Below are 27,127 nucleotides of genomic sequence, written 5' to 3' on the forward strand. Positions count from 1 at the left end.
TCTAAAACCGCTTCTACACTGCATCCAACAAACAGTCCGATTTGAGCCTCATCTGCATTGAAATATTTTGACTTGTGTGACTAGACTGTATGCGACCGCCCGACCGGATGTGATGCGTTCATTCAAAACTTTGAGCGCAAAGTGAGAACTATTGACGGATTTTGTCCAGAACTTCATTCTACTGTATATTGGACAATTATGAATGTATAAGTAAAAATTTCATTAGTAATTACAAAATGTCACTTCAGAAATAAGGATAGTAAAACCCGAAATTTTTGACCTTGTGGGGACATTTTGTCGGTCCCCATGAGGAAAACAGCTTATAAATCATACTAAATTATGTTTTTTGAAAATGTAAAAATGCAGAAAGTTTTCTGTGAGGGTTAGGTTTAGGGGTAGGGTTAGGTTTAGGGGATAGAATATAAAGTTTGTACAGTATAAAAACCATTATGTCTATGGAAAGTCCCCATAAAACATGGAAACACAACATGTGTGTGTGTGTGTGTGTGTGTGTGTGTGTGAGAGAGAGAGAGAGCGGGCGAGAGAGAGAGCACACATGTGCAATCACCTGTTGCCATACCCAATCAGAGATGCTGTCAGCTTTATCAGTGGAAAATAGACGTCCAAGAGAGGGTATTTCGTGGTAGCCGGTCCGCAAGACTCATTCCCTATAGAAACAGCGATGTCCTCCGCCAGTTTAAAAAGTATGTAGCCAATGTGGAAACTCTGATAAAAGTTAAGCACCTTGAGTTCTGTAATAAATCTGTTGTGTCTCTCAGCTGTGATGAGCCTTAATCCTGAAGTTGTTGTTTAAAGCCGTTTAAAGCTATTTCCTTGTTTTGGTAATGTATTAGTAATACCAGCAATCACGCAGCGCTGTTCTATGTATACAATGACTAACGGATTCACTTTGTCACCAACTGGCTCATATTACACACAAAAATTACCTTTTGCCACCACCTGCTGGCTAACATATGTAATGTCAAAAATAAAGCAAGAAACTCCTAACAGATACACTTTAGTTTAGAATAGCATGAACACAAGCGGAGTGATACACACACAGTGCTGATGGTGTCACACTCATGGAACGTCTCTCATCTAATCAGATTCGAGGACCGGAACTAACTGTGGTATATATGTTTATACGTCATTCATTTCTGCATGAGCAAACCCTATTTATTTAAAATTGCATCTATGAATTTCTACTTCTTATTTCCTGATTTAAGCTTGATATTGCAATTAATAATCATAATAATAAATATGAAACAAATTAATAATTAATAATAATATTAATAGGAAAATAATGAATAATAATCATGAATTGCATTGAATTCATCCATCTGCTTAACAAAATGACACACAGCAAACCTTTGCTAGACTCTTCCTTACAACGAATAAAATCCATTGCACCCAAAATGACAGATCATCACAGAGTGACATCATCACTGTCGGAGTTGGCTTAAATGTAGTTGCATGGCCTGTAATTCTACTAACCTTCAGGAGCTGCAGCTGAGCCTCTTTTGTAGCTCTATCAGATCGACGGCCGGAGCGTAACTGTCCTTTACTCTCCATCCCTTTCAGCCAGTTATCAAGCCGCTGGAACTTCTGCTCAATCTGACGCAGTTTAGCCAGAGTGCTGTTGAGTAGAGACCGGGTCTCACCCAGCCGGGACTGATAGGATGCCCAGTCTTGCTGCACTGTCTCCAAACATCTGTCTTCTAATTGAGGAACACCCCATGGAATTACCTGCTCTCGGGTCACCAGCAGGGTGTTAAGCAGAGCTTGACCCTCTGAGCAGTGCACCTGCAACTCCTGGAGACAGATTAATAAATTAGTCAGCTAATTTATTTCAATTGATAAGTCAGTTCTATTCATTTGATTTGATTCAAATAGATTCAATTCTGTTTTTTTTCCTATAGAACCTGTCAGGAACAGTGCTTTAAAAACCAATGTTTGCAAATTAAATTTGAGGGCGAGGAAACACTGCCTGGGATGGTAACGATAGAAGGAAGAAGAAAATAGAGGTAGACCAATATACTGGTTTTACGATTAATCAGTTGCTTTTGAAACTATCGATTATCTGTAAATATATGCCGATAGTTTTTTCTTTATTCCTCTGTGGTCAGCGCTGATGGAGTCTCACTCACAGTGAAAACAGCTTGCTTCTACAGTGTAACAGCGGCCTCTAGAGGTCAAATAAAAACAATCACTGACATCTAGTGGTGATCTGTTGAAAAGTCTAAATCTTTCATCATTGACAACATTCATCCATATTTTTATCCACACTTTAATGCCTATTCCTTGTTTTAATTTGACGAGAGAACGTGCAACGAAAAATGAAACTATATGGAAACGTCCCACGTCAGAACACACATTGTGTCTCCAACTTTAAACAATAAACCTTATTTCGCATAAAACATTATCTGGTGAAATATATAATGTATATATATAGAAACCCTTCATCTGGTGAATTACATAGGCTTTAAAATGCTTAATTTGGTTAATATTTAAAAATAAAGCATTGTATAAACTAGAATTAATTAATTTTGGACTCTTGTAGCCTCTGTGTCTGTGCCCGTCACCGTAAGCAAATACTACGATTATTTTTTACATTCTATAAAGCGATTCTAAAAACGATTAATCAGTTATCAGCCTTTTCCACCACCTTAGTTATCGGTACTGGCAAAATCCAATATCGATTTTAAAAACTATCTGCCGATTAATCGGTTATCGGCCTTTTCCACCACCTTAGTTATCGGTATCGGCAATATCCAATATCGATTTTAAAAACTATCGACCGATTAATCGGTTATCGCCCTTTTCCACCACCTTAGTTATCGGTATCGGCAATATCCAATATCGATTTTAAAAACTATCTGCCGATTAATCGTTTATCAGCCTTTTCCTCCACCATAGTTATCGGTATCGGCAATATCCAACATCGATTTTAAAAACTATCTGCCGATTAATCGGTTATCTGCCTTTTCCACCACCATAGTTATCGGTATCGGCAATATCCAATATCGATTTAAAAACTATCTGCCGATTAATCGGTTATCGGCCTTTTCCACCACCTTAGTTATCGGTATTGGCAATATCCAATAGCGATATTAAAAACTATCGACCGATTAATAGGTTATCAGCCTTAAAAACTATCTGCCGATTAATTGGTTATCGGCCTTAAAAACTATCTGCCGATTAATTGGTTATCGCCCTTTTCCACCACTTTAGTTATCGGTATCGGCAATATCCAATATCGATTTTAAAAACTATCGACCGATTAATCGGTCATCGGCCTTTAAAACTATCTGCCGATTAATCGGTTATCGGCCTTAAAAACTATCTGCCGATTAATCGGTTATCGGCCTTTTCCACCACCTTAATTATCGGTACTGGCAAAATCCAATATCGATTAAAAAAACTATCGGACGATTAATCAGTTATCGGCCTTTTCCACCATCTTAGTTATTGTATCAGCAAAATCCAATATCAATTAAAAAAATTATCTGCCGATTTATCGGTTATCAGCCATTTCCCCCACATTAGTTATAAGCACAATCCAATATTGGTTGACCTCTAAAAGAAACTGTGGAGGTTGCATAATTCATCCCATTATGCAACTAATAAACCATTAGTTCATTAGAGAAAAATAAACATTTAATTCTTAGTTTGCATCTACATCACTCAGCATAGTGGCCGTCCCTCACAATAACTAGTATATGACTTCTAAATGTCATCTGACCTGTAGTCTGCGAAGTGTGTCCTCCAGAGTCTCAACATCTCCTTCCAGCTGTGTGTAGCAGCTCAATCTCTCCTGCTGCCGTTCTAGCCAGTCTTTAAACTCATGAAGACTTCGCTGGTACTCCTGATGAGCAGATACCAACTCCTCTGCTTTAGTAACCGCACACTGAAAGACAAAAAGATGAGACTCATTGCATTAACACAGCAGCACATGCTGAATATTCAGCATTATTCAGTGACTAAACGAGAATGGTGTGTTATACAGTACCTGCACTTTATCTTTGACAATGCTGTAGCGCTCTTCCAAGTCCTGAATCTCTAGTTGGGTGACATAGTGCTCTGCCATGTTGGAGCCCTTCATGGATATGACATCCAGAACGCTGCTGTGACTTGAAACGTCCTCATAGAGCAACTGAAACAAGGAGAATACGGTTAAAAACAAATAGAATACACCAACCAATCACATGACCAATCTCAGTATTGACTACAACACCTACTTTGGCTTTGCCCAGGTTGGCAGTTTTGTCCCTCATCTCAGAGCATTGCTTGTCTGCTGCATTTAAAGTCTCTTCCACTGTCTCCATCCAGCTCACAAACTGACACACGTCCTCTTGATAACTGGTCCACTGTGAGAGAGCGCCCTCCAGTTGACTGCTCAAAACGAAACAACTAATTATATTTCTCAAACAGTGTCACGGAGGAGGGAGTCCAACAATCTTAAGAATAAAGGCTCTTCAATGGTTCTTTGCAGTATGTTAGGTTCAGTGAAGAACCCACTTCTTATCAAGAACTAGAGTTGGCTATATGGTTCATTAGAGGTTTGAAAAATTATATTTCAGAGGCGGAGCAAGATATAACATTTTATGAAAATGATGAGGAAAAAACCCTATTTGTTTGGTTGAACATGCACATATTACATTTTTTTTACAAGACCACACACATATATATTAAAGGATTAGTTCACCCAAAAATTCAAATGTTCTCATTATTTACTCACCCTCATGCCATCCCAGATGTGTAAGACTTTCTTTCTACTGCTGAACACATATGCAAATTTTGTATGCAGAATATCTCAGCTCTGTAGGTCCATACAATGCAAGTAAATGGAGGCCAGAGTTTTGAAGCTCCAAAAAGCACATAAAGTCAGCATAAAAGTAATCCATATGACTCCAGTGGTTTAATCCATGTCTTCAGAAGTGATGTGATTGGTGTGGGTGAGAAACAGATCAATATTGATATTCTTTTTTAATAAAAATCTAGTATCACACAGCCCTTCTATGTATGTCCATGAGAGGTCTTCCTCTTATGCTTTTTGCTGATTCACATTATTTGAGCATATCACCACCAACTGGGCTATAGTGCAAATATGTTTTATTTATTCTATTTCTTTGCTTTATCCCTCCCTTTCTCCTCCCTGCCGAGTAGGCGGCGATATGCACGAAGAATGCAAATTGTCAAAAAACAGAAGAAGAAGAAGAACTCTTATCCTCTTTGTGAACAAGCATAAGAGGGCTGGTGAAAGTGAAGATTTATAGTAAAAAAGGATGATCTGTTTCTCACACAACTATCCTATTGCTTCTGAAGGTATGGATTTAACCACTGGAGTTGTATGGATTACTTTTATGCTGCCTTTATTTGCTTTTTGGAGATTCACTTGCATTGTATGGACTTACAGAGCTGAAAAATACTACTAAATATCTTTGTTTGTGTTCAGCAGAAGAAAGAAAGTCATATGCATCTGGGATGGCATGAGGGTGAGCACACGATGAAATAATTAACGTTTTTGGGTGAACTGTCCCTTTAAGAAAATAAATAGGGTCTATTTTGATTTCAAAATAGACCCTAAAATAAGTAGAACATGAAAAGTTCTTTATTGAATTTAAAACGGCTGTTATTCTTAGGGTGCAGAAACATATTTCAGTTAGCAAAGTAGAAATTGAAATAATAGTATTATGTCAGGTACATTTTACTTTCGGTCTGCTAACGGATTATAAAAACAATTAATTGACCTTTTGCATTGAATAGATGCAGACAGCAGTCCATCCCAGGAATCCTTGAGGTCTTCGATTTGTTTGCGCACCAGCGGTACACCCTCAGCTGAAGTGTATCTCTGCACTGACTCTCCTTTCGTCTGCAGCATTTTCAGCTTGATCTCCTTCTCTTGACGTGCTGTCAGCAAAGCCTGGAGAACAAATGAGCTCCCAGATATGACCATTGTTACATGTAAATTAAATGCTAAAGGTCATGAACTCAAATACAAATAAAAAATAGTGTCCATGTTCAGCATGGAATACTAACAAACTGCTTATTGTATGTATTATGTGAAACAGTGCGTGATATGCAACAATAAATGTTTTGAAATGACCGCAAGCGCATCCTTATTTAATGGCCTTACAAAATAATGAGAGAGCATTAAAGGGATAATTCACTCAAAAATGAAAATTCTCTCATCATTTACTCACCCTCATGCCTTCCCAAATGTGTATGACTTTCTTTCTTCTGAAGCACACAAATTAAGATTTTTAGAAGTATATCTCAGCACTGTAGGTCCATACAATGCATATAAATGGTGACCAAAACTTTGAAGCACCAAAAAGCACATAAAGGCAGCAGAAAAGTAATCCATATGACTCCAGTGCATCTTCTGAAGCAATCCAGTCAGTTTTGGGTGAGAACAGACCAAAACATAACTCTTTTTTTCCTATAAATCTTGACATCAGCAGTCTCCTTTCACGATTATACTTCTAAGCTTAATTAAATTTTCTAGCGACATGCACGTGTCAAGCCCTAGAAAATGTAATCGAGCTTGAAAACATGATTGTGCCTAGCAATCACACCACTTTAGAAGACATAAATTAAACCACTGGATTACTTTTATGCTGTATTTATGTCCTTTTTGGAGCTTCAAAGTTTTGCTCACCATTCACTTGTGTTGTATGGACATACAGGGGTGAAATATTTTTCTATAAAAATCTTTGTTTGTGTTCTGCAGAAGAAAGAAAGTCGAACACATCTGGGATGGCATGAGGGTGAGTAAATGATGAGAGAATTTTTATTTTTGGTGGAATGATCCCTTTATTACAGCGAGCCATGTTCCTCACCTCAAGTTTGATCATCCTGCTGTCCAGAACGTTCTTGTCAGCAGTTGGAGAGCAGTAGGTTTGTAGCATATGACTCGTATCAGCGACCCAATTCTGCAGTTCCTTCAGACCCTGAGAGAACAGCTGGTGCTCGGACACATTACGGTCGATTCGAGACGCTTTTTCCTTTTGGATAAGTCCAACATGTTCAAGATTTGTTAGTAATCACTTCTCAGAGATAAAGTGACTCAATAACTGAGATGTGTCCTTAAATGGTCATCACATTTAGTTGAGTAATTCAGTAGGAAAGCATCTTGATTGAAACAGTAAGTGTGTTAAAAGGATAGCAATTGAGAGTTTTTTATAGTCATATTTATATTCATCAGATATGCATGATTATTCCAAATGATTAGTAGTTAGGCTGTAAAAATATCAACTTGCATTACTAAACTGACAATTGACTAACTGATAGAAAAGTGATGTGCAACTTAAACACATTGTGAACAGTACATAAAAAAGATGATAGCTGGAATCCCTCAATTGTGCATAAGCATAATATCTACATACACATTTTCCAGATGAAAAGTGTTCCTCTAGAACTCCACCCTACATAGAAACACATGGGCTGTGTCTGAAGCCAAAGGCAGACTTTTCTTTCCAATAAATGAATCGAACAGATGCCCTTTTAGTATCAAGGCACACCTTTGAGAGACTTAAAGCACTAAATCTTAAATTTAAAGCAAACATTTAAAGCACCAAAATGCACATAAAGGCATCTATATTTACTATAAATTCTCCTCCCAACCCAGTAGGTGGTGATAATCACGAAGAATGCGAATCGCCAAAAACAAAAGTAGAATAAAGTGAAAGTGAAAGTGTAGATTTACAATAAAAAATCCCTTAAATATTGAACTGTTTCTCACCCACACTTATCATATCACTTCTGAAGACATGAATTTAACCACTGGAGTTGTATGCATTACATTTATGCTGCCTTTATGTACATTTTGGAGCATTTACATTTATGCATTTGGCAGACGCTTTTATCCAAAGCGACTTACAGTGCAATTATTACAGGGACAATCCCCCTGGAGCAACCTGGAGTTAGGTGCCTTGCTCAAGGATGGTGGTGGCTGTGGGGCTCGAACCAGCATCCTTCTGATTACCAGATTACCAGTTATGTGCTTAGACCACTACACCACCACCACTCCAGTTACCAAGCACCAAGAATGCACATAAAGGCATCATAAAAGTAATCCATAGGTGTGGGTTAAAAAACAGATCAATATTTAAACCATATTAACTATAAATTCCCCTCCCTACCCAGTAGATGGTGATAATCACGAAGGATGCGAATCGCCAAAAACAAGAGTAGAAGAAAGTGAAAGTGAAAGTGGAGATTTACCATAGAAAATCCCTTAAATATTGATCTGTTTCTCACCCACACTTATCATATCACTTCTGAAGACATGGATTTAACCATTGGAGTTGTGTGCATTACATTTATGCTGCCTTTATGTACATTTTGGAGCACCAAGAATGCACATAAAGGCATCATAGAAGTAATCCATAGGTGTGGGTTAAAAACAGATCAATACTTAAACCATATTTACTATAAATTCTCCTCCCAACCCAGTAGGTGGTGATAATCACAAAGAATGCGAATCAGCAAAAACAAAAGTAGAAGAAAGTGAAAGTGAAAGTGGAGATTTACCGTTAAAAAATCCCTTAAATATTGATCTGTTTCTCACCCACACTTATCATATCACTTCTGAAGACATGGATTTAACCACTGATGATAATGATAATTTATTGGTAGAAATAGAATCATAAGCTGATTTACTACTATCAAACTCTTCATCCGACACCACTGTTTCAGACACAGCCCAAGTGTACACCTAGTTTGGTGCCCCCTGCAGCACAGGGGCAGGTAGCCAGCGGGCAGACAGGCAGGACGTTACCTTGGTCAGGTTGTTTAATGCTAGGAACTGAGCTGAGAGCTGTGAGACACGGTGCACAAAGCCCTTTCCGGCCGTGTGTCCGTCCCACAGCTGCTGGGCCTTCTCCCTCAACCTGCTCAGCTGACACTCCTTAGAGGCTAACTCCTCTAGCAGAGACTGTGAAAGCACAAGCACGTTAGCACAGGACAGGCCGCATCACATGCATAGCAGCTGTTGAACTGTGTTAGTCACTCCAGATGGTTAATGAAGCAACATGGCGGCAGACAGATTTAATAAAGCCTACGGACAAGCAATGTGAAAATGAGTATGACAAAGAGTCAGATTAAAGCATGATGCAAATGCAGTCATCTTGGATATCTCTCAATGATGATGTAGAGTAAATCTCATGCACAGTTTATAGATAATTTACTTTAGATCCATTTACACACCTAATAACCCTTAAACAATTTACCATCACAGGATGAATGGCTTGGGATGTAGCATACTTTATTTGTCAGATGCTTTGAAAACAAGTCTGCTAAATGTTAAATTGACATTAAATATAATGATAGAAAGATACGGAGAGCTTCTTACACTGTTTGAAGGGGATTCATATTTTCTCATAATTTCATTTATTTATTTATGATTTATTAAAGGGGTCATGACATGCCTTTTTAATTATTTCAATATGTTCCTTAAAGCTCACTCACAGTATTAGTAAAGTATTTTGCACCCAAAAACAGTCACATATTTGTAAAACATGATTATTTTCCACCTTCATTCTGACCCTCTGTCAGAAACACTCAGTTTTGGTGCTGCTTCTCCTTTAAGGCTTGACGCCCACTGTTCTGATTGGCTCTCTGCTCTTGACTGACCTGCTCTCTCACTGTTCACCGCTACTGGGCGGAGCTACGGAAGTGATCAGGTAAAGTAGGCGTTGATGCATTGTTGTGGAGGTGGTCAGATGCAAATGCATCAACGCCTACTTTACCTGATCACTTCCGTTGATGCATTGTTGTGGAGGTGGTCAGATGCAAATGTCTACCACAGTGTGACATCACAATGTGGAGGAAGTAGAGAACGAGTCATTTTGGCAGCTTGGTTTCAATAAAAGCTCTTTTTGCAGTGAGGAGGAAGTTTTGAGTTCTGAAACTTACAGCATGTTTTTATAGCACAATGACCTCTTTGATTATGATTTGATTTAGATATTGATTTAGTATTATTTTTTACTTTCAGGTTAATTTTTAAAATAACATTATTTACTAATATAATGCCTATTTTTGTGGAAACTTTGGTTACTATGGTAGATTTTCTAAGGTTATTCATGCTAAATAATAATATATATATTTTTATTAAATATTATAACTATAAAAAGTTTTTAGTTTTTTAGTTTTAATTTAGATTGGGCAAAAATATATGTACATAATAATGTAGTTTCAAAGAAGCATAATTTTAACTATCGGCATAATATAAATATATATATATAAAATGACTTGTCTAACCAAACTAAAAGAGGCAAGTATGTTAAACAAAAAAAAACTAATTTAAATAGTCATGTAGAATATTTAGTTATATATATTGTGAAACATAAAGATCAATTCAGAGATAAGCAAGAAGCGTACAAATGCTGCGACTCAGTTTCGCCATAATGACCCTTGTGAATGGCTCTCCTGGTAATGGCTGTGAATAAAGGTGGATTTGATTACGCTGTACTACACCTGTAATCTGTGCAGTTCCTGTTTCTTAGCTGTGAGATCATGCAGTCGACTGCTGCTCTCCTGCACAGCTTCATCGGTTTCATTTAACCAATCTTGGAGCGGCTCCACACTCATTTCAAAGTCTCTCATCTGAGCCTGAAGATTCTGAAACAAAACAATTCATGATGGTACATTTAGAGTAAGAAAACAACATAAGCACAACCTGATTTAATTAGCACTCATACAGTACATCTAATTAAAATAGCAAGTGACATTTGGTATGAAAAAAATGTACTTTAATATATAAATTGTCTTTTTACATTTATTCCAATACGCGGTTTTATTTCAATGTTCTTTGTGCACAATTTTCTTCTCATAATTATATTAATACATTTTAATTAACATCTGAGCTTAACCGATTGAAGTATTATAACATAACTACATTTTTTAATTGAAGGTTTTTTATGATTAAATGAGTGTCGGACACCTGTAAGGCGTTCTCTCTCTGATGCAGGTTTGTCATGAGTGTTTTCCAGTCTTCTCTGGCTGTGTTGATTTTGCCTCTGACAGACTCCACTCTGTCTTTAGCAGTGATGCTCATCAGTAACTCTCCACTGGCAGCCACTGTGTTCAGTTTGCCATGACCCTGCTCTCGGTCACTCAGGAACTCCTACAATAACAAACACTTACACATTAGAAATGCAATGAGCTGTGTTTAAGTTCAAAAACATAACTGAGTTTAGTAGGACACTGTGACAGGGTGGAGGGCGGGCCGGGTCGTGATTTTACACACCAAGCCCCTTATCTGGCTAATCAAGCCTCCGAGAGGGATAAAGGCCGACTGCGGACGGTGGTGCGAGAGAGAGAGAGCGTTGATGGACAGCTGTCTGTCACGTGTGTTTGTCTTTGGTTTAAGTTATATTGTCAAGCCGGTTCTCGCCTCCTCCTTTCCTTTCATCCCTTTAAACTGATGCCGAAGACCCGGGAACCCGGGAAACAAAAGACAAACACACATGTGTCGGACAGCGGTCCATCAACGCTCTCTCTCTCTCGCACCACCATCCGCAGTCGGCCTTTATCCCTCTCGGAGGCTTGATTAGCCTGATAAGGGACCGGGTATGTAGAATCACAACCCCGCCCTCCGCCCTGTCACAGACACTCTTAAGGCGGGTGCACACTGTTCGGTTTTGGCCACGATTCTGCCGTCTGAGACAAATTTCGGGAATCCTAAAGGATTTCTCTCGTCACAGGGCAATCTTACAATGTTCAGTGTGACTTGATCACAGACGGCCGGTTAATAGCCTTTGCGATGATCTTTAGCCGGCGACTAAATTTGGGCAGTGTCTGAAATTTAGCATCGCAGCCGTATAGTGTGACTGCTATTACGACGGCCAGATGAAGATATTCCGCTCACGTTCGTTCTCAACATCTGTCATTTCCTGTATTTGTGATCAAGCTGTCTTATTATAGGCCTATTAGACAAAATCCATCTTTCTTGTAACTGTTAGCGTATGCTCGTGATGGTGTGGGATTGGAGCAACGGAAATGCCTGACTTCCAGAGAGAGGGAAAAAATGCTCCTCCGTTGTGGGCAAATTTCACCGTTTCGCTTCTGTTCCGCAACACTCCCGTAACATGAGTCACGTTCACTGATCGGGACGATTGGGACCACAGTCGGCTAAGACGTGTATCGTGCAGTCTGACATAACGTCACACAGAGTGCCGTGGCGATATCAATGCGTTCATATCGTACAGTCTGACAAGCAACAATCGTAATCAGTAAAAATGGCACCTGGATCTTCTGCAGGCTAGATGATGCGTCTGCGAGATTCTGAGGCACGTCAAAACACTTGGCCGTGTTGATTTTCGCATTGACCAGCCACTGCTGGAAGTCTCGGAAAGCAGCACGAAATCTCTGCTCCAGAAGTTTCTCCTTTCCCTGGCACTCTCGAGAGGCCTGGAAACTAAGACTACAGAGAGAGAGAGAGAGAGAGGTTCTGAATTACTGCAACTAAACCACAGCGTTGAAGAAGAAATAATTACAGACACTATATACAACATTATACCTTTCTGCTAGCATGTCTATTGCTGTTTTAATATTGATTTCAGATTTACCTATCCCTAAATGTGATGTAAAATGCGAACTGTGGTTTGGTGGTTTTAAATAATTGATTGTGCTGTTCTTGCAAAATGAACAAGACTTAATGCCGACAATCAAAGGTCAGTCTCTGTGAGACTACGTACTATGCGTTCAGACTTTCTGCCAAATCCTAAACTATATCTAAAAGCTTTTTTACCTGTTGTACTCTTTGATGAGGGTGGACACGCTCTCAGATTGAGCTCCCAGGTCTCTAGAGAAACGGCACAGATCATTCAGCTGAGACTTCAGATTGTCAGACATGGGCTCCACATTCAGCAGTGCTTCCAGAGTGTCCTGAGTCATAAACATTTTATTTTACATCTCTTATTCCAAAAGGAGAAAAGCAATACTATATATACATAGCTGTACAAACATATAACTGGTAGGTAAATAAAATGCAAAAACTGATAACTAAAATCGAACAATGCTCACTAATTGTTTATTTTCATCGTTAAACGGTAAATTCACCCAATAATGAAAATAATCTCTTGAACATTTACACACCCTCAAGCCATCCCAGGTGTGTTTGACTTTCTTTCTTCTGCAGAACACAAATTAAGATTTTTAGAAGAATATTTCAGCTCTGTTGGTCCTCACAATGCAAGTGAATGGTGACCGAAACTTTGAAGGTCCAAAAAGCACATAAATGTAGCATAAACGTAATCAATACATCTCCAGTGGTCTTCTGAAGTGATATGATAGGTGTGGGTGAAAAACAGATCAATATTGAAGTTCTTATTTACTATAAAGCTCCACCAGCCCCAACTAGTGAAAGTGAAAGTGTAGATTTGCAGTAAAAATGACTGTTTCTCACCCCCACCTATCATATTGCTTCTGAAAACATGGATTTAACCACTGGAGTCTTATGGATAACTTTTATATTGCCTTAATGTCCCTTGTGGTCCTTCAAATTTCTGGTCACCATTCACTTGCATTGTATGGACACATAGAGCTTAAATATTCTTTTAAAAATCTTTGTTTGTGTTCTGCAGAATAAAGAAAGTCATACATACCTGGCCTCTATCTGTCAGCTATTCACATATTTCTGAGAAAAAAACAGGCCACTAAAAGATGCTCACTAATTTCACTGCCAACATTACAATATATTTGTTGTTTTGTGCAATAAACAGTACCTTCGCTATCTGCCATCCCTTCACAGCCTCTTCACTGGATGTCATATCCTCCACCTGCTGCAGTTTGTCCCGCCACTCATGCAGCTTGCAGCTGAACTCCAGCAGGTCCTGCTCCAGCTGTGCGACTGAACTGTTAAACTCCTGCTCTGAGTTTGCCATCTGAGACAGAACCCCCTCCAAACCGGAGCATACATGTTTGGCTCCTCGTTCCCATTGTTCCCAGGCCAACATCAGCCCTGCCTCCTCCCGCTCCAGAACCTCACAGCCCACTGTGGACGAGTGGTCACGTGTGGAGGCCCCGCAACGCTGCACGCGGGACAGGCGCTCGCGTCCATGCTTCCTGGAGTCTAACAGCTCCTACAGTGTAATAATCGGAGAAGAGATGACTGCCAATTCTAAAGAGGAAGGTTGTTCAAACTTCAGCTGAAAATTGCGGATCCACTTACCCTAACTTTGGAGAGTTTCCTCTGAACAGAAGCAGCATCTCCGGACATGTCTGACCAGCACTGAAGCTCTTCTTTAGCCGAGGTTAGCCAGTCATTGAGTTCACGCACTGATTCCATGTATTGCTCGTGCTCTTTGACGATCTCCTCCATTTGTTGTACTTTACTCTATAACACGGGATAGTACATAACATGTCAGTGATATTGACCCTCTCTGATCCATATTATATTTGGAACAGAGTATATATAATCCACCCTTTTTCCTCACACAGGACAATTTTGACATGAAAATATAAAGCCCTCGCAATATTGTATATTTGGGGGTCCTTGGCATCGAAAAGTTTGAAAACCCCTGTTCTCAAGCACTCAGTGTCACATGTAAGCCATATCAAGTTTCACTAAGATAAAAAATTACATTTAGATTCAAATTCTGTATGTATTTTGTACCTTAAGGACTGCTGAGATATTGGTAAACTGGGAATTTAATTCAGCTTTTGGTTCCTCTGCAAAAGTCTGATCTCCTGTCTTCTCATACAGCTCTGTGGCTTTCTCATTAAGACGGGTCAGTGCTGATGAATGGACCTCTACATCAGCCTGAATGGCCCGCAGACGCTCCAGCAGTGAGGCCTTCTCTTTCAGTCCGGGCTGTTGAGGCAGAGTCACCCCCACCTCCTGCTCCACCATCTCCATCCACTGCTGTAGCTGAGCTTTAGTCTCCAGAAAACTGTCCCACTGAGCCACGGTCCACTCCAGGCGACTGCATCACACAGAAAAACAACAATATCATTACATCATTCTGCATTCAGCATGAATGCTTGATGTATTTTCTGACTAAAAGTAAATTTTCTCCCCAATTTGGAATGCCCAATTCCCAATGCACTAAGTCCTCGTGGTGGCGCAGTGAATCCACATGAATCTTATCGCGTGGCTTGTTGAGCGCGTTACCGCGGAGACCTAGTGCGTGTGGAGGCTTCATGCTATTCTCCACGGCATCCATGCACAACTCGCCACGCAACCCACCGAGAGCGAGAACAACATTATAGCGACACGAGGAGGTTACCCCAACGTGACCCTACCCTCCCTAGCAACCGGGCCAATTGGTTGCATAGGAAGCCTGACTGGAGTCACTCAGCACGCCCTGGGATTCAAACTTGCGACTCCAGGTGTGGTAGTCAGCGTCTTTACTTGCCGAGCTACCCAGGCCCCTGTAACCAACATAACTTTAACATTTAAATTCTCCTAATGAGTAACCAGTCCATTTCCTTCAGATTGCAGCCTAAACAATAGGCTATGGATATGAGCCCACCTGTGACCGCTCATGGTGGTCATGAGGATGTTCGCCCAGGAATCCTTCAGACTCTTGAGCTGAGAGCGAATGACTTCCTGTTTATCTCGAATGCAGTTCTTCAGTACCTGTTCTCCTTTCCCTACTGTCATATTGAGCTTTACTTCTCCCTCACCCTTCATCAGCAAGATGTCCTGAAATATTACCCACAACAAATGCATTAATACAGTATAAAAGTAAAGAAAACGTCAGTGCTTGCAAGGCAGAAAAACAAGTGTTGACGTTAGAGGTCGACCGATATATTGGTTAAGGATGCTGTTGTTGTTTTTTTATTTGCCCGTGTTCCTCTGTGGCATATGCTGGAGGGTTCTATAGTATAACAGCGACCTCTAGAGGTGAAATAAAAACAATCGCTGACACCTTGTGGGGATTTGCGGTATCTAAATCTTTCATCCATATTTTTTTTCCCTCACATCATTGAAAATGTTGTTATTTTTATAATAAAGGTTTCAAAATTGAAGCAAAGCCATGCAAAGGAAAATACGACAACATAGGCATTAAAAAGCTTCATTTGGTTCATACTTCCATATAGAGCACTGAAACTAAGTGTTAAAGTAACGGGCATGTTATAGTTGAAAGTCACACGTTATGCGTTATTGTTGCACAATAAACTGCATTTAGGATTTTATTCAGTTTTGACTCTTGTTAAAGGGATAGTTCACCCAAAAATGAAAATTCACTCATCATTTACTCACCCTCATGCCATCCCAGATGTGTATGACTTTTCTTTCTTCTGAGAAAATAAATTAAGATTTTTAGAAGAATATCTCAGCTCTGTAGGTCCATATAATTCAAGTGAATGGTGGCAAGGCCTTTGAAGCTCCAAAAAAACAACATTAATGTGATCCGTTAGACTTCTGTAGATTAATCCATGTCTTCTGAAGTGATCTTGAACACTTCCTATAGCACCATCTAGCGCTCTGCGCATGCATCAAGCACTAGGAAGTGTAATCGAGCTAGAAATCATGATTGTCAAGGAGACTGTTGTCAAGATTTATGGTGAAAAAGGAGTTACATTTTGGTCTGTTCTCAACCAAAACAGATCGGAGCACTTCAGAAGTCATGGATTAATCTACAGGAGTCAAATGGATTACTTTTATGTTCCCTTTATCTGCTTTTTGGAACTTCACTTGCATTGAAATGACCTACAGAGCTGAGATATTCTTCTAAAAATCATCATTTGTGTTCTACAGAAGAAAGAAAGTCATACACATCCAAGATGGCATGAGGGTGAGCAAATGATGTGAGAATTTGTATTTTTGGGTGGACTATCTCTTTAAACAAACTATCGGCCTATCAATTAGTTATATGCCTTTCCCACCACTTAATTATCTGTATCAACAAAATTAACTTTCGGTCAACCTCTAGTTAACACTGTAGGTCAACTATGGAAAAGGTGTAACCTCAAAATAGATTAGCGGTCAACCAAAATGGGTTTTTAAATGGCAACCATTGATTTTTACATAACAGTTGATTCAAATTCAAAACTGTGTTTAAAAACAGAAAAAATGCATTATTTATTCACAAGACACAATTCACAGCTTTGGAAGCAACACACTTCTGTTGCCTAAGTGGGCACAGACATCAATAATAACAAAATGGCCAAATAGCAGTTGATTAATCGGCCAGGCCGCTGTGTTAATCTGTTAATTAAAATATAATTTGAGCTCTATGGCTGTGTTTACTGACCTGCACCAGTCCCAGTCTCTTCTCCAGAGTCTCTTTATTCCCACTGGTGCTGTTGAGAGCAGTTTGTCGTTCCTGTACCCCGCTGAGCCAGACCCATGTGCTCTGTAATGTCTCCTCAAAGTTCTGCTGCTCCTGCAGGCTCAGCTGACATACGCGCAGTCTCTCTCTCACTGCCTTGAGAAGTGCCTGATGCTGCAACTGCAGCTGCGCAGACGCCCGCACCTCCTCCCCACTGCCGTGACCTCCTGCATTCAGAGCCTGAGTTTCCTGACACAAACTCTCAAACGAGTCTCTTCAGAATAGGAAAAGTCAATTATTATCAAAGAAACAAGGAAATGAAGCCAAATTCAGAACCATTAAGATTTTTTGCTATATTTTGTGACATTATGTGCATTACAATTAAGCAATTTATACATCAAGATACTCATTACTGTATATGAATTATTTTTGTTTCCTCCCAATTTGGAATGCCCAATTCCCAATGCACTCTAAGTCCTAGTGGTGGCGTAGTGTGCCTCAATGCGGGTGGCGGAGGACGAATCTCAGTTGCCTCCACGTCTGAGACAGTCAATCCGCGCAGTTTATCACATGGCTTGTTGACCGCGTTACCGCGGATACCTACACGCACAACTCACCACACACCCCACCGAGAGTGAAAAACACATTATAGTAAGTAGTGGGAATTGGGCATTACAAATTTGGGGAGAAAAGGGGATAAAAAATAAATAAATAAATAAATAATTCGCCCAATACACATTATGCAGATCAGGCAACGGCACAAACGCACCCACAAAATCTATGCTGAATGCAATTTGCACATGCAATTCCGACCTCACGGATCGTTCTGGGCTTTATATAGCATGTAGCAAACAGCAATCTGACTCCCTATGCCTGGACATCACTCCACTACTGTGATCCAGACACCTGAATCATCTCTTTAACATGTTGAAAGTGCACTTGACTACATCACGCATCTGGATATATACCAGGTTGTGACAGGGCGGAGGGCGGGCTGGGTCGTGAGCCTTATCAGGCTAATTAAGCCTCTGAGAGGTATAAAGGCCGACTGCGGCTGGTGGGAGAGAGAGAGAGATCGTTCACGGGCAGCTGACCGTCGTGTGTTGATGTTTGTGTCTTTTAAGTTTTTCATTAAAATATTATTTATATTGTCAAACCGGTTCTCGGCTCCTCCTTTCCATTGAACTCCCTTTACATAGGTTATTACGCTCTTCTCCATCATTTGATGAATTACTGCTGACGTGTTTGATAGAAAATGTACACAAATATCTGCTTTCATCTGATGGTAATAGCAGGGCAATTTTTGTGAATGAAGAGCAATCTATAATTAGTCTAATTACATCAAAAGGAGAAGGAAAGGAAGAAAAATGCTATTTCAGTGCTGATTGCGTCTGTGCATGTAGATTACAGCAGCACGATGAAAGAGAAATAGCTTGCGCAGTCGTTTTAAAACCACAGCTGCACCCACAACATGCACCCATATTTTTGGCAGTGATGTGCCGTCATTGGGCTTCTCAGATTTTCTGACTGTTAAAATATTGTTAAAAGTCACTTTAACATATTCTGACCTCTCTTTAACCACTTCATGTTGGAATTCCTCAACACGCTCGAGCACAGCTTTCTCCTGGTCACTGTGTCTGCCCTCAGACAGCTCCGTGCTCAGCCTCACATCCATCCTCTCCAGCCAGCGGGTCAGCCTCTGCACACAGCTCTCAAAACTACAGAGACACAGGAACAGAGTGAGCATTCTCTCTTCCATGGCAAAGCCGATTATCCCCCGGATTTGATTCAAACAATCTGCCACTCTAATATTAACCAGCATGCAGTGCGCTGAATGGGATGTTAAGTTCTCACCTGCTGAGAAGACTGGCACTCTCCTCTAGGTTTTGCTGGTTCTGTTTACACTGCTCCACGTAACTGTCCCAGTCCAACTGGATAGACGAGAGGTTCTGCTGCACCTGTCCCGCACTGGCTTTGGGAAGATGAAGAAGAAGCTTTTCTCCCTCCGTACACACTTGTGTTAGACGGCTCTCTCCTTCATCTACTCGTTCCAGAGCTCCCTGATGGAGAAGTGACTCCACAATTAAAGGTGCAGTTCACCCATCACATCATTTACTCAACTTCATATTGTTCCAAACCCCTAAGGGGCCATTCAGCCCAAACGCGTACTTGCGCTGAAAAATGTTAAATGAAGCGCAACGAATGTAACAGAATGCAGGTGTCTCGAGACGTGTTTTAAAAGCTTTTAGCTTCACACAGTATCCAAATAATATGGCGCTCAGTGCAACAGTCAACAATTACGTCCCTTAATATAGAAAAACTATTGACAACTACGCAGATGAACATAAAAACACATTCAGTTTTCCTTCAAAAACACTGCCTCTATGACTTTTCTCGGTCACCATTGGATTTCATTGAATGAACAAAAGATGCAATGAAAGTGAATGGTGACTGAGACTAACATACTGCCTGGCGTCTTCTTTTGCATTTCACAGAAAAAAAGAATGAAAAATAAAGTCATATGGGTTTTTGAACAACATGAGGGTGAGTGAATGATGACAGAATTTTAATTTTTGGGTGAAATAACCCTTTAAAGGTGCAGTCATTTATTTTTTTCTTAGTAAATAATTTATACATCTCAAGAAATTAATAGGAAATTTGAGACATGTGTATGACATCATAAGCACTCACATGAGCTGAAGACTCCAGTCATATCAGTAACATTATAAAAGCTATTTTATTCTACATGGAGAGGGTCACTTCATGGGGGCTGCCATGTAAGGATCACATGACCAGCCAAACACTACTCGCTTAATCTCAGTAGCTGCCATGTTATTGCACATTTACACTCATGGATTAAATTAATCATGGCTGACTGTGAATAGTGAATTTCCACAATGGCATTGGCAACTGAAAACGATTACATTTGAATGATGCTGCATCCATGCCACTAGGTGTCAGTGTAAGTACAGGATGTCATAAACAAAACAAATTACTGTGTGGCAACAGAATAAATGTTGCTAACATAATGTGGTGCCAGATTTTTTAGAGCTGGTTTAATATAACCTAAAACTAAGATATTTTGAAAGAGGATGTACCTTTAATTTTTGTAATTTGCGGTCAACTACACTCATGTCACCAGAATGATCAGAGCATTCTCTCACAATGTCTTTCTGTCCAGACAGCCATGTATGAAACTCCTTTACAAGATCTGAAAAGACATGAAGACAAACATGGTTTAAGGAATAGTTCACCCAAAATGAAAATTCTTCATCATTTACTCACCCTCTTGCCATCCCAAATGTGTACGATTTTCTTTCTTCTGCAGCACAACAATTAAGATTTTTAGAAGAATATTTCATCTCTGTAGGTCCATACAATGCAAGTGAATGGGTGCCAAAATTTTGACACTCCAAAAACCACATTAATGCAGCATAAAGGTAATCCATATGACTCCAGGGGTTTAATCCATGTCTTCTGAAGTGATATTATAGGTGTGGGTGAAAAACAGTTCAATATTTAAGTCAATTTTTGCTTGAAATTCTTCCCCCTGCCCAGTAAGGGGCATATGCATAAAGAATGTGAATCACCAAAAACACAAGAAGAAGAATGTGGAAGAGAAAGTTAAAGTGCTGCCTGGCTGAGCAGGGAGGAATATTTAGAGTAAATATTGACTTAAATATTGACACACCTATCAAATCACTTCTGGAGATATTGATTTAACCAGTGGAGTCTTATGGATTACTTTTATGCTGCCTTGTGAGATTTGGGGAGCTTACGTTTTTGGCACCCATTCACTTGCAGTATATGTGGCAAAAGAGATGAGAAATTCTTCTAAAAATATTAATATTTGTCTGCTGAAGAAATAAAGTCATACACATCTGGGATGGCATGAGGATGAGTACATTTTTTGGGTGAACTATCCCTTTAAGATTATGCATTAATCTTCACTCAATATGTGCAAATATCAAAGTAAAGTATAAGCTCTATAAAGAAATGTGCTATTCTGATTTCTGACCATTGAAGTGTTGCTGGAGGCCGTGTTGCATGGACGTGAGCTTTTTAACACAGAGCTGATTGACTGTTTCATATTTCTTGATGAGGTCAGTCAGAGATGAACCCAGACCTGTCAGTTCCTCAGATGGGTGTTTTCTGCAAAGTGTGTTCAGACTCTCCCTGGCCGAGTCGATACTTATCTGCTGGTTCTGGAGTTCTTTCTGGATCTCCTAAAAACATAGAAACAAAATGTAGTGAGTAGATGGGGTGATTAGGAAATGACTCAGATTTGAAGTTGGGTCGCAAACACATAAGTGATTCCACACAACACCATCCCACATATCGCATATAATTGTTTTGTTTAAAGGGGTAGTTCACCCAAAAATGAAAATTCTCTCATCATTTACTCAACCTTCTTTCTTCAGCAGAACACAAACAAATATATTCTATTAATTTCTTCCCTTCTCGTCCAGTTATAATGTTAGTCATGTTTTATTGCAATAAATACAGTCACAATTTCATTTTACAAGGATGTTTTTTAACTCTCTGATCCTTAAGCCCAAAGTATACTTTGTTAGATATGAACACTAGGTGTCTGCGTACAGGACGCATGAAGCAAATTTCATCATCAGCAGAGTGCTCGAGGACTAAACTGCCCAACTTTTAAAAACGTGCTAACTCTGCTCTGGAGTTACTTGTACTAATAAATGGGTCCACAAGGTGGCAACTCTCACTGTTGAGCCATTGCCATCATGAAGAAGCACTAGAAGAAGATGCAATTGCCGCTAAACAACACACTCCGGAAGAGATATAGTCCGGTATCTTATAGCAGTCATGGCACCCATGCACCAACCGCCTGTGTAGGCGTGCACAGTGAACTCAGCATTCAATTGTGCACAGATGCTAAGCGTTTGCGTCAAAACCAAAGTATACTTTGGGCTTTAGAATTAAACAAGCTGGATTTTTTGCTGCTGTACCTTTAAGGCAACTATATGTAAATGAGCTCTGTTATGATTAGCTAACCTTTGCGTACCAGTGTAGCTCACATTGTCAGTCATAAGGCAGGCAAAGTTGCTGAATACTGAAAATAAGTGTTGATATGTAAATGTGGGGGCCATATGTTAATTGTTGTGATGTCCTAACCATGACGGTTTACATTTACATTTATGCATTTGGCAGACGCTTTTATTCAAAGTGACTTACAGTGCACTTATTACAGGGACAATCCCCCCGGAGCAACCTGGAGTTAAGTGTCTTGCTCAAGGACACAATGATGGTGGCTGTGGGGATCAAACCAGCAACCTTCTGATTAACAGTTTAGTGCTATAGCCCACTCCACCACTCTACTCCACCCCACCACCACCACTCTACCCCACCCCACCCCACCACCACTCAACCACCACCCCACCACCACTCCACTCCACCCCACCACCACTCCACTCCACCCCACCACCATTCCACCACTCCACCACTTTTTGACAATGACCAATGTTTTCAGCTAAGTATCCTTAAATGTTCTGGGGGGTCTGGGTAGGGAGCTTTGCATTGTGAAAGTATTGTGTTAAAGTACTGTATGTGTATATAGTAGTGATAGACCGATATATCGGCCAGGCCAATTAATCGGACAATATTTGGCCATTTTGCAATTATTCGCCAATAACTGTGTTTGCTTGGCCGATTAACAGTAATTAAAATGAACTTTTCCTTGTGTCAGTCAAAATCTACCAATAGATTGTCACGTTAAATTGTATTATGTATTGGTCGACCACCAGTACAGCACATTGAACTCCTTTTTTAAAAGAGCTTAAAACTTAAGACAACACACTCTCTAAGATCTACCAATACCTTCACTCTGCAGATCTCTTCTGGAGCTGTTCCACAGGGCAAATCCAGCAAAGATCTCTCCATGTTCTTAAACCACTCAGACATATGAGAAAGAAAGTCCTCGAGCTGTTTCTTCTGAGAGCAGAAATCTTGAAGGTTGTTCTTGGCTTGATCACACAACTCATTGATGTTACTAATCTTCCTTCTGAGGTCTGTCTCCATGACCTGGAACAAATTCAAAAGTTTGCTGATGGCACACAGATAACACAACCCATTGACAAATCAATGAGCTGGATTATAAATGGAAGAAGACTAACATCTCTGGTTTTAAATAAATCAGAAAAGGCTTAGCCTTACCTGCAGATTAGCTGGGGCGTCCTGGCCACCACCAAGTTGCTTAAGCTCTGATACTTTCTCTTGTAGAGCATCTATCCTCTTTTCTTTCAGCCCAACATCCACCTACACGGAAAAAAAATTAAACATGATAACATGAAGATACTAAAATTATAGGTTTCAGGTCACCATCTGAATGGCCCAAAATATAGACTTTGTATTGTTTTTTTTAATTCTTAATTCTTTCTTTTGATTTTAAGATGAAATATGACATTTTCTTGACATTTTCCATTAGATTCACTCATTAAGACCCATTAAGTTTAGAACATGCCTTGACTTCAGAGAGTTTGATTTCTGTTTTTTGGCTGTCCGTGAAGTTATTGAGTCCATCTGTAAGGTCTACAATGGAGCTGTTGGACCAACTTTCAATCTCGGTGCTGATTTCATAGATGTCTTTCCACAAAGCAGAGCTCCGCTGGAGACTTTCCAGATTGTCCTCGATTTTCTCTGACACCTATGTATTGATAGGAAGCACAATGGCTGTTAGTTTGTGATAATATGAGATTCGATGTGATGATTTGGGGTGGCTGTGGCTCAGGTGGTAGAGCGGTTCGGCCCCTAATCGCAGGGTTGGCGGTTCGATTCCTGGCCCACATGCCGAAATGTCCTTGGGCAAGACACTGAACCCCAAATTGCTCCCAATGGCAGGCTAGCGCCTTGCATGGCAGCTCTGCCGTCATTGGTGTGTGAGTGTGAATGGGTGTGTATGTGAATGGGTGAATGGGACACAGTGTATAGCGCTTTGGTAACCTCTAAGGTTAAAAAAGTGCTATATAAGTGCAGACCATTTACCATGATTTGAGTCTTAATAAATGGCCTTCTGACAAACTCACATCCAGCCATTGGTCCACGATGGCATCCATTTCTGTTTTCAAATTCTGGGTGTCACAATCAGGGATCTTGTTTAATTCACTTAGAAGCTTCTTGCCGTTGTTAGAGAATTGCTCGAGCACATCCTGTTTACCGGCCATCTCGGCTTTAACAGCTTCTTGCTACAGAAAGGAAGAATATCATAACTAAATCAGATCTCATGGGTAAGATTTTAGAGACGTTAGAGAGAAAATTCAAGTGGAATAATCTGAAACGAAGAGACTTCCAAAATGGAGTGACCAAATATATTAATTATGATTGATTTCATTTTTGCTGGGTAGACATGTTGTGTTCTCCCCAATGACGGTCAGTATTTACCTTTAACAGGGATCTGCAGGTGTCCTCTTGGTCTTTTAGGACAGCTTTAATGTCCGCTATAGCATCAGCACTCTCCAATATTGAGTTTATTGAAGACTTCAGACTTTGATAGTCTTTCATGAGTTCCACCAAAACACAGCTCTGCTCTTGTCTAGAACAAAATCATACAATATCGTCAGCTCCACATTAAAACCAGATTTCAAGATTCGCAAGCATATTTTACAACTAACCCTTACCCTAAAGATGGAAAAAAAGTTTACTTGCAAATATATTCCATTTGCAATAATAGATCAGATACTATCAATAAAATCTTTTTTTTTTATTATTTACGTTTATTATTTTTGGTATTTTAAATATTTCATGTTAGTATTTAAAATTGTTATAATAAATGTTATACTATTTTAATGACTGTTTAATATTTTAAATTTAAATAGTATTTAATATTGTTGTGTATTTTACACTTCCACCAATTAAGATACAATATGTGAGAACAATTTCTTCACTCTTTACTATTTAATTTTACTATCACTCTTTATATTTCGTAATGTTTTTCCAACAGCTTGTTCCTTGTGGCCCACCTTTCAGTGATCAGTCTTTCGGTGTCTTCCCAGGTGGTTTGAAGCAGGTTAATCTCTCTCAATACGTCACCACCCTGCTCTGCATCTCTCTGTGCCAGCTGCTGACCTTTATCTCTGAGCCACTGTTCTTCATGCTGATGGGACAGGAGCTCATCCTCCAACTGATTGAAAAATCGAAGTCTAAAAACATCAAAAAGAAGATCAAATATGATATTGAAAAATTTGGAAACCATGAACAATAATACTTAATTTTTTACCATGGTTTTAGTTTTCATGTATTATTACTAAGGTTTTACCACAAATATCAAGGTTTAAATATGGTTACTGTAGTAAAACCATGGTTAATTTTAAGGGATGCATAAAGCTAATTGCGAGAGAATTTAAAAGGTAATGCTAGTAAATGCAAAACTAATTGCAAGGGAACACAAACTATTGCAAGGAAATGCAAAACTATTTCAGAAAATTAATTTCCTCCCTGTGTGTGATACTTAATGAGGCTCCATGCTATCCTGAGTGAAATAAGTCAACCCGGATGTCTCTATGATGTTCTGGTGCAGAGATATGTGATTTGCTACTTGGTTTCTAGGGTAACCCCATTTGGTTGCTAGGCAGTTACCAAGGTGATACTTAACAAGGCTTCTTGCTATCCTGAGTAAAATAAGTCAACCCGGAAGTCTCTATGATATTCTGGTGCAGAGATATGTGATTTGTTACTTGGTTGCTAAGATAACCCCATGTCGTTGCTAGGGAGTTACCAGAGTGATACTTAATAAGGCTCCTTGCTATCCTGAGTGATATAAGTCAACCTGGAAGTCTCTATGACATTCTGTTCATGCAGCATAATGAACACCTTAAACATTAGCGCATTTCATGATTTTTAGGTGAGCTAAAAGAAGACTGTTAGCATATTAAGAGTACATTATCATCGTGTCGATTACCACAAATAAAAATGTTTACTCATCCTTGGCTATAATTTTACACAGAAAAGGATAGTAAGTGATTTTTTTCCCCCACATTAAAATCATGTTAACACATATTGTTTGTGTCTTGTGGCTATAATTTTGAAATAGTGAGTATTTTAATGTTTACAGATTGGACTCATTCACTTCCATAAGTGCCTCACTGGATCCCAGATTTTAGCTTTTATATAAAGTCATTTTTGTGGTAATCAATACTATGCTAAAAATGTTGATTAAGCTTAACTTGTATTGAACCCAGAATATTCCTTTAAGTTGTTCTTTTCAGCAGGGAACATATTGGAATACCAGTATAATCCATACCTCTGCTGTAGAGTAAGAACATTGGGCTCTTTCAAGCCCTGTCGATTAGCCTTCTCCTCAATGTCCTCCACCGTTTTGAGCAGCTGCTCTTTGCGCTGTCTGAACGAGCTCCAGAGCGCACCCAAAGCTTCTGCTTCGCTCTGCTTCGAGCCCAGCAAGCTCCTCACGGCGTCGAGCTCCACACTCAACGAGTCAGACAACGAGCGGCACGAGGCGCGACCCTCCTTCCCGTTGATCAGGTGGAGGTGAGCTTTACAGAGACTGCCGTCCAGGTTCATGCAGAGTGTCTCGAGGTGACTGATATCAGGAACGATGGCCTCGAGATCTCTCTGCAGCTCATCCACACGGCTCTTGTCCCAGCTCCCAGCGCTCTCCACGGTCTGTCTGAGACCTTGAAGAACACCAGCTGCCACACTGTGGGTGTGAAGGAAAGCCTCTAGCTTTTCCAGGCTCTCGCCACGTAGTTCAACCAGCTGATGGGCCTCCAGGTACGGCTGCAAGGAGCTCTCCCACCTTCCCTGAAGCTGCTGGACCTCAGCGGGCTCACAAATGTCACATAAGGCCTTAGTTTGCTGCTGACAACTTTGTTTTCCAATGCTTTGTTTTTGCAGTGCATCGCTCCAATCCTGCCATGAATGAAAAG

At 39.9% G+C, this 27,127-nt stretch overlaps 1 protein-coding gene across 1 annotated transcript in view; it reads right to left on the reverse strand.

Annotated features, from left to right (window-relative positions):
- LOC127662469 (nesprin-1-like) overlaps positions 1 to 27,127 on the reverse strand; it is a 142,898-nt gene that overhangs the window by 71,196 nt on the left and 44,575 nt on the right. Inside the window, exons 39-65 of the mRNA XM_052153646.1 lie at positions 26,485 to 27,110; positions 25,205 to 25,384; positions 24,627 to 24,777; positions 24,272 to 24,430; positions 23,710 to 23,892; positions 23,403 to 23,504; positions 23,067 to 23,270; positions 21,244 to 21,451; positions 20,324 to 20,436; positions 19,080 to 19,285; positions 18,794 to 18,943; positions 17,208 to 17,499; positions 15,480 to 15,652; positions 14,621 to 14,930; positions 14,177 to 14,341; positions 13,731 to 14,087; positions 12,755 to 12,891; positions 12,250 to 12,427; positions 10,946 to 11,128; positions 10,480 to 10,623; positions 8,783 to 8,938; positions 6,843 to 7,007; positions 5,751 to 5,923; positions 4,239 to 4,392; positions 4,010 to 4,153; positions 3,743 to 3,907; positions 1,495 to 1,812 (exon numbers count right to left, since the gene is read on the reverse strand). Of these exons, the coding sequence (XP_052009606.1) occupies positions 1,495 to 1,812; positions 3,743 to 3,907; positions 4,010 to 4,153; positions 4,239 to 4,392; positions 5,751 to 5,923; positions 6,843 to 7,007; positions 8,783 to 8,938; positions 10,480 to 10,623; positions 10,946 to 11,128; positions 12,250 to 12,427; positions 12,755 to 12,891; positions 13,731 to 14,087; positions 14,177 to 14,341; positions 14,621 to 14,930; positions 15,480 to 15,652; positions 17,208 to 17,499; positions 18,794 to 18,943; positions 19,080 to 19,285; positions 20,324 to 20,436; positions 21,244 to 21,451; positions 23,067 to 23,270; positions 23,403 to 23,504; positions 23,710 to 23,892; positions 24,272 to 24,430; positions 24,627 to 24,777; positions 25,205 to 25,384; positions 26,485 to 27,110 (5,496 nt within the window). The remainder of the gene's footprint in view (positions 1 to 1,494; positions 1,813 to 3,742; positions 3,908 to 4,009; positions 4,154 to 4,238; positions 4,393 to 5,750; positions 5,924 to 6,842; positions 7,008 to 8,782; positions 8,939 to 10,479; positions 10,624 to 10,945; positions 11,129 to 12,249; positions 12,428 to 12,754; positions 12,892 to 13,730; positions 14,088 to 14,176; positions 14,342 to 14,620; positions 14,931 to 15,479; positions 15,653 to 17,207; positions 17,500 to 18,793; positions 18,944 to 19,079; positions 19,286 to 20,323; positions 20,437 to 21,243; positions 21,452 to 23,066; positions 23,271 to 23,402; positions 23,505 to 23,709; positions 23,893 to 24,271; positions 24,431 to 24,626; positions 24,778 to 25,204; positions 25,385 to 26,484; positions 27,111 to 27,127) is intronic.

The sequence above is a fragment of the Xyrauchen texanus genome, chromosome 22 (genome assembly GCF_025860055.1).
Source record: "Xyrauchen texanus isolate HMW12.3.18 chromosome 22, RBS_HiC_50CHRs, whole genome shotgun sequence".
In the NCBI taxonomy this organism is placed as follows: Eukaryota; Metazoa; Chordata; class Actinopteri; order Cypriniformes; family Catostomidae; genus Xyrauchen; species Xyrauchen texanus.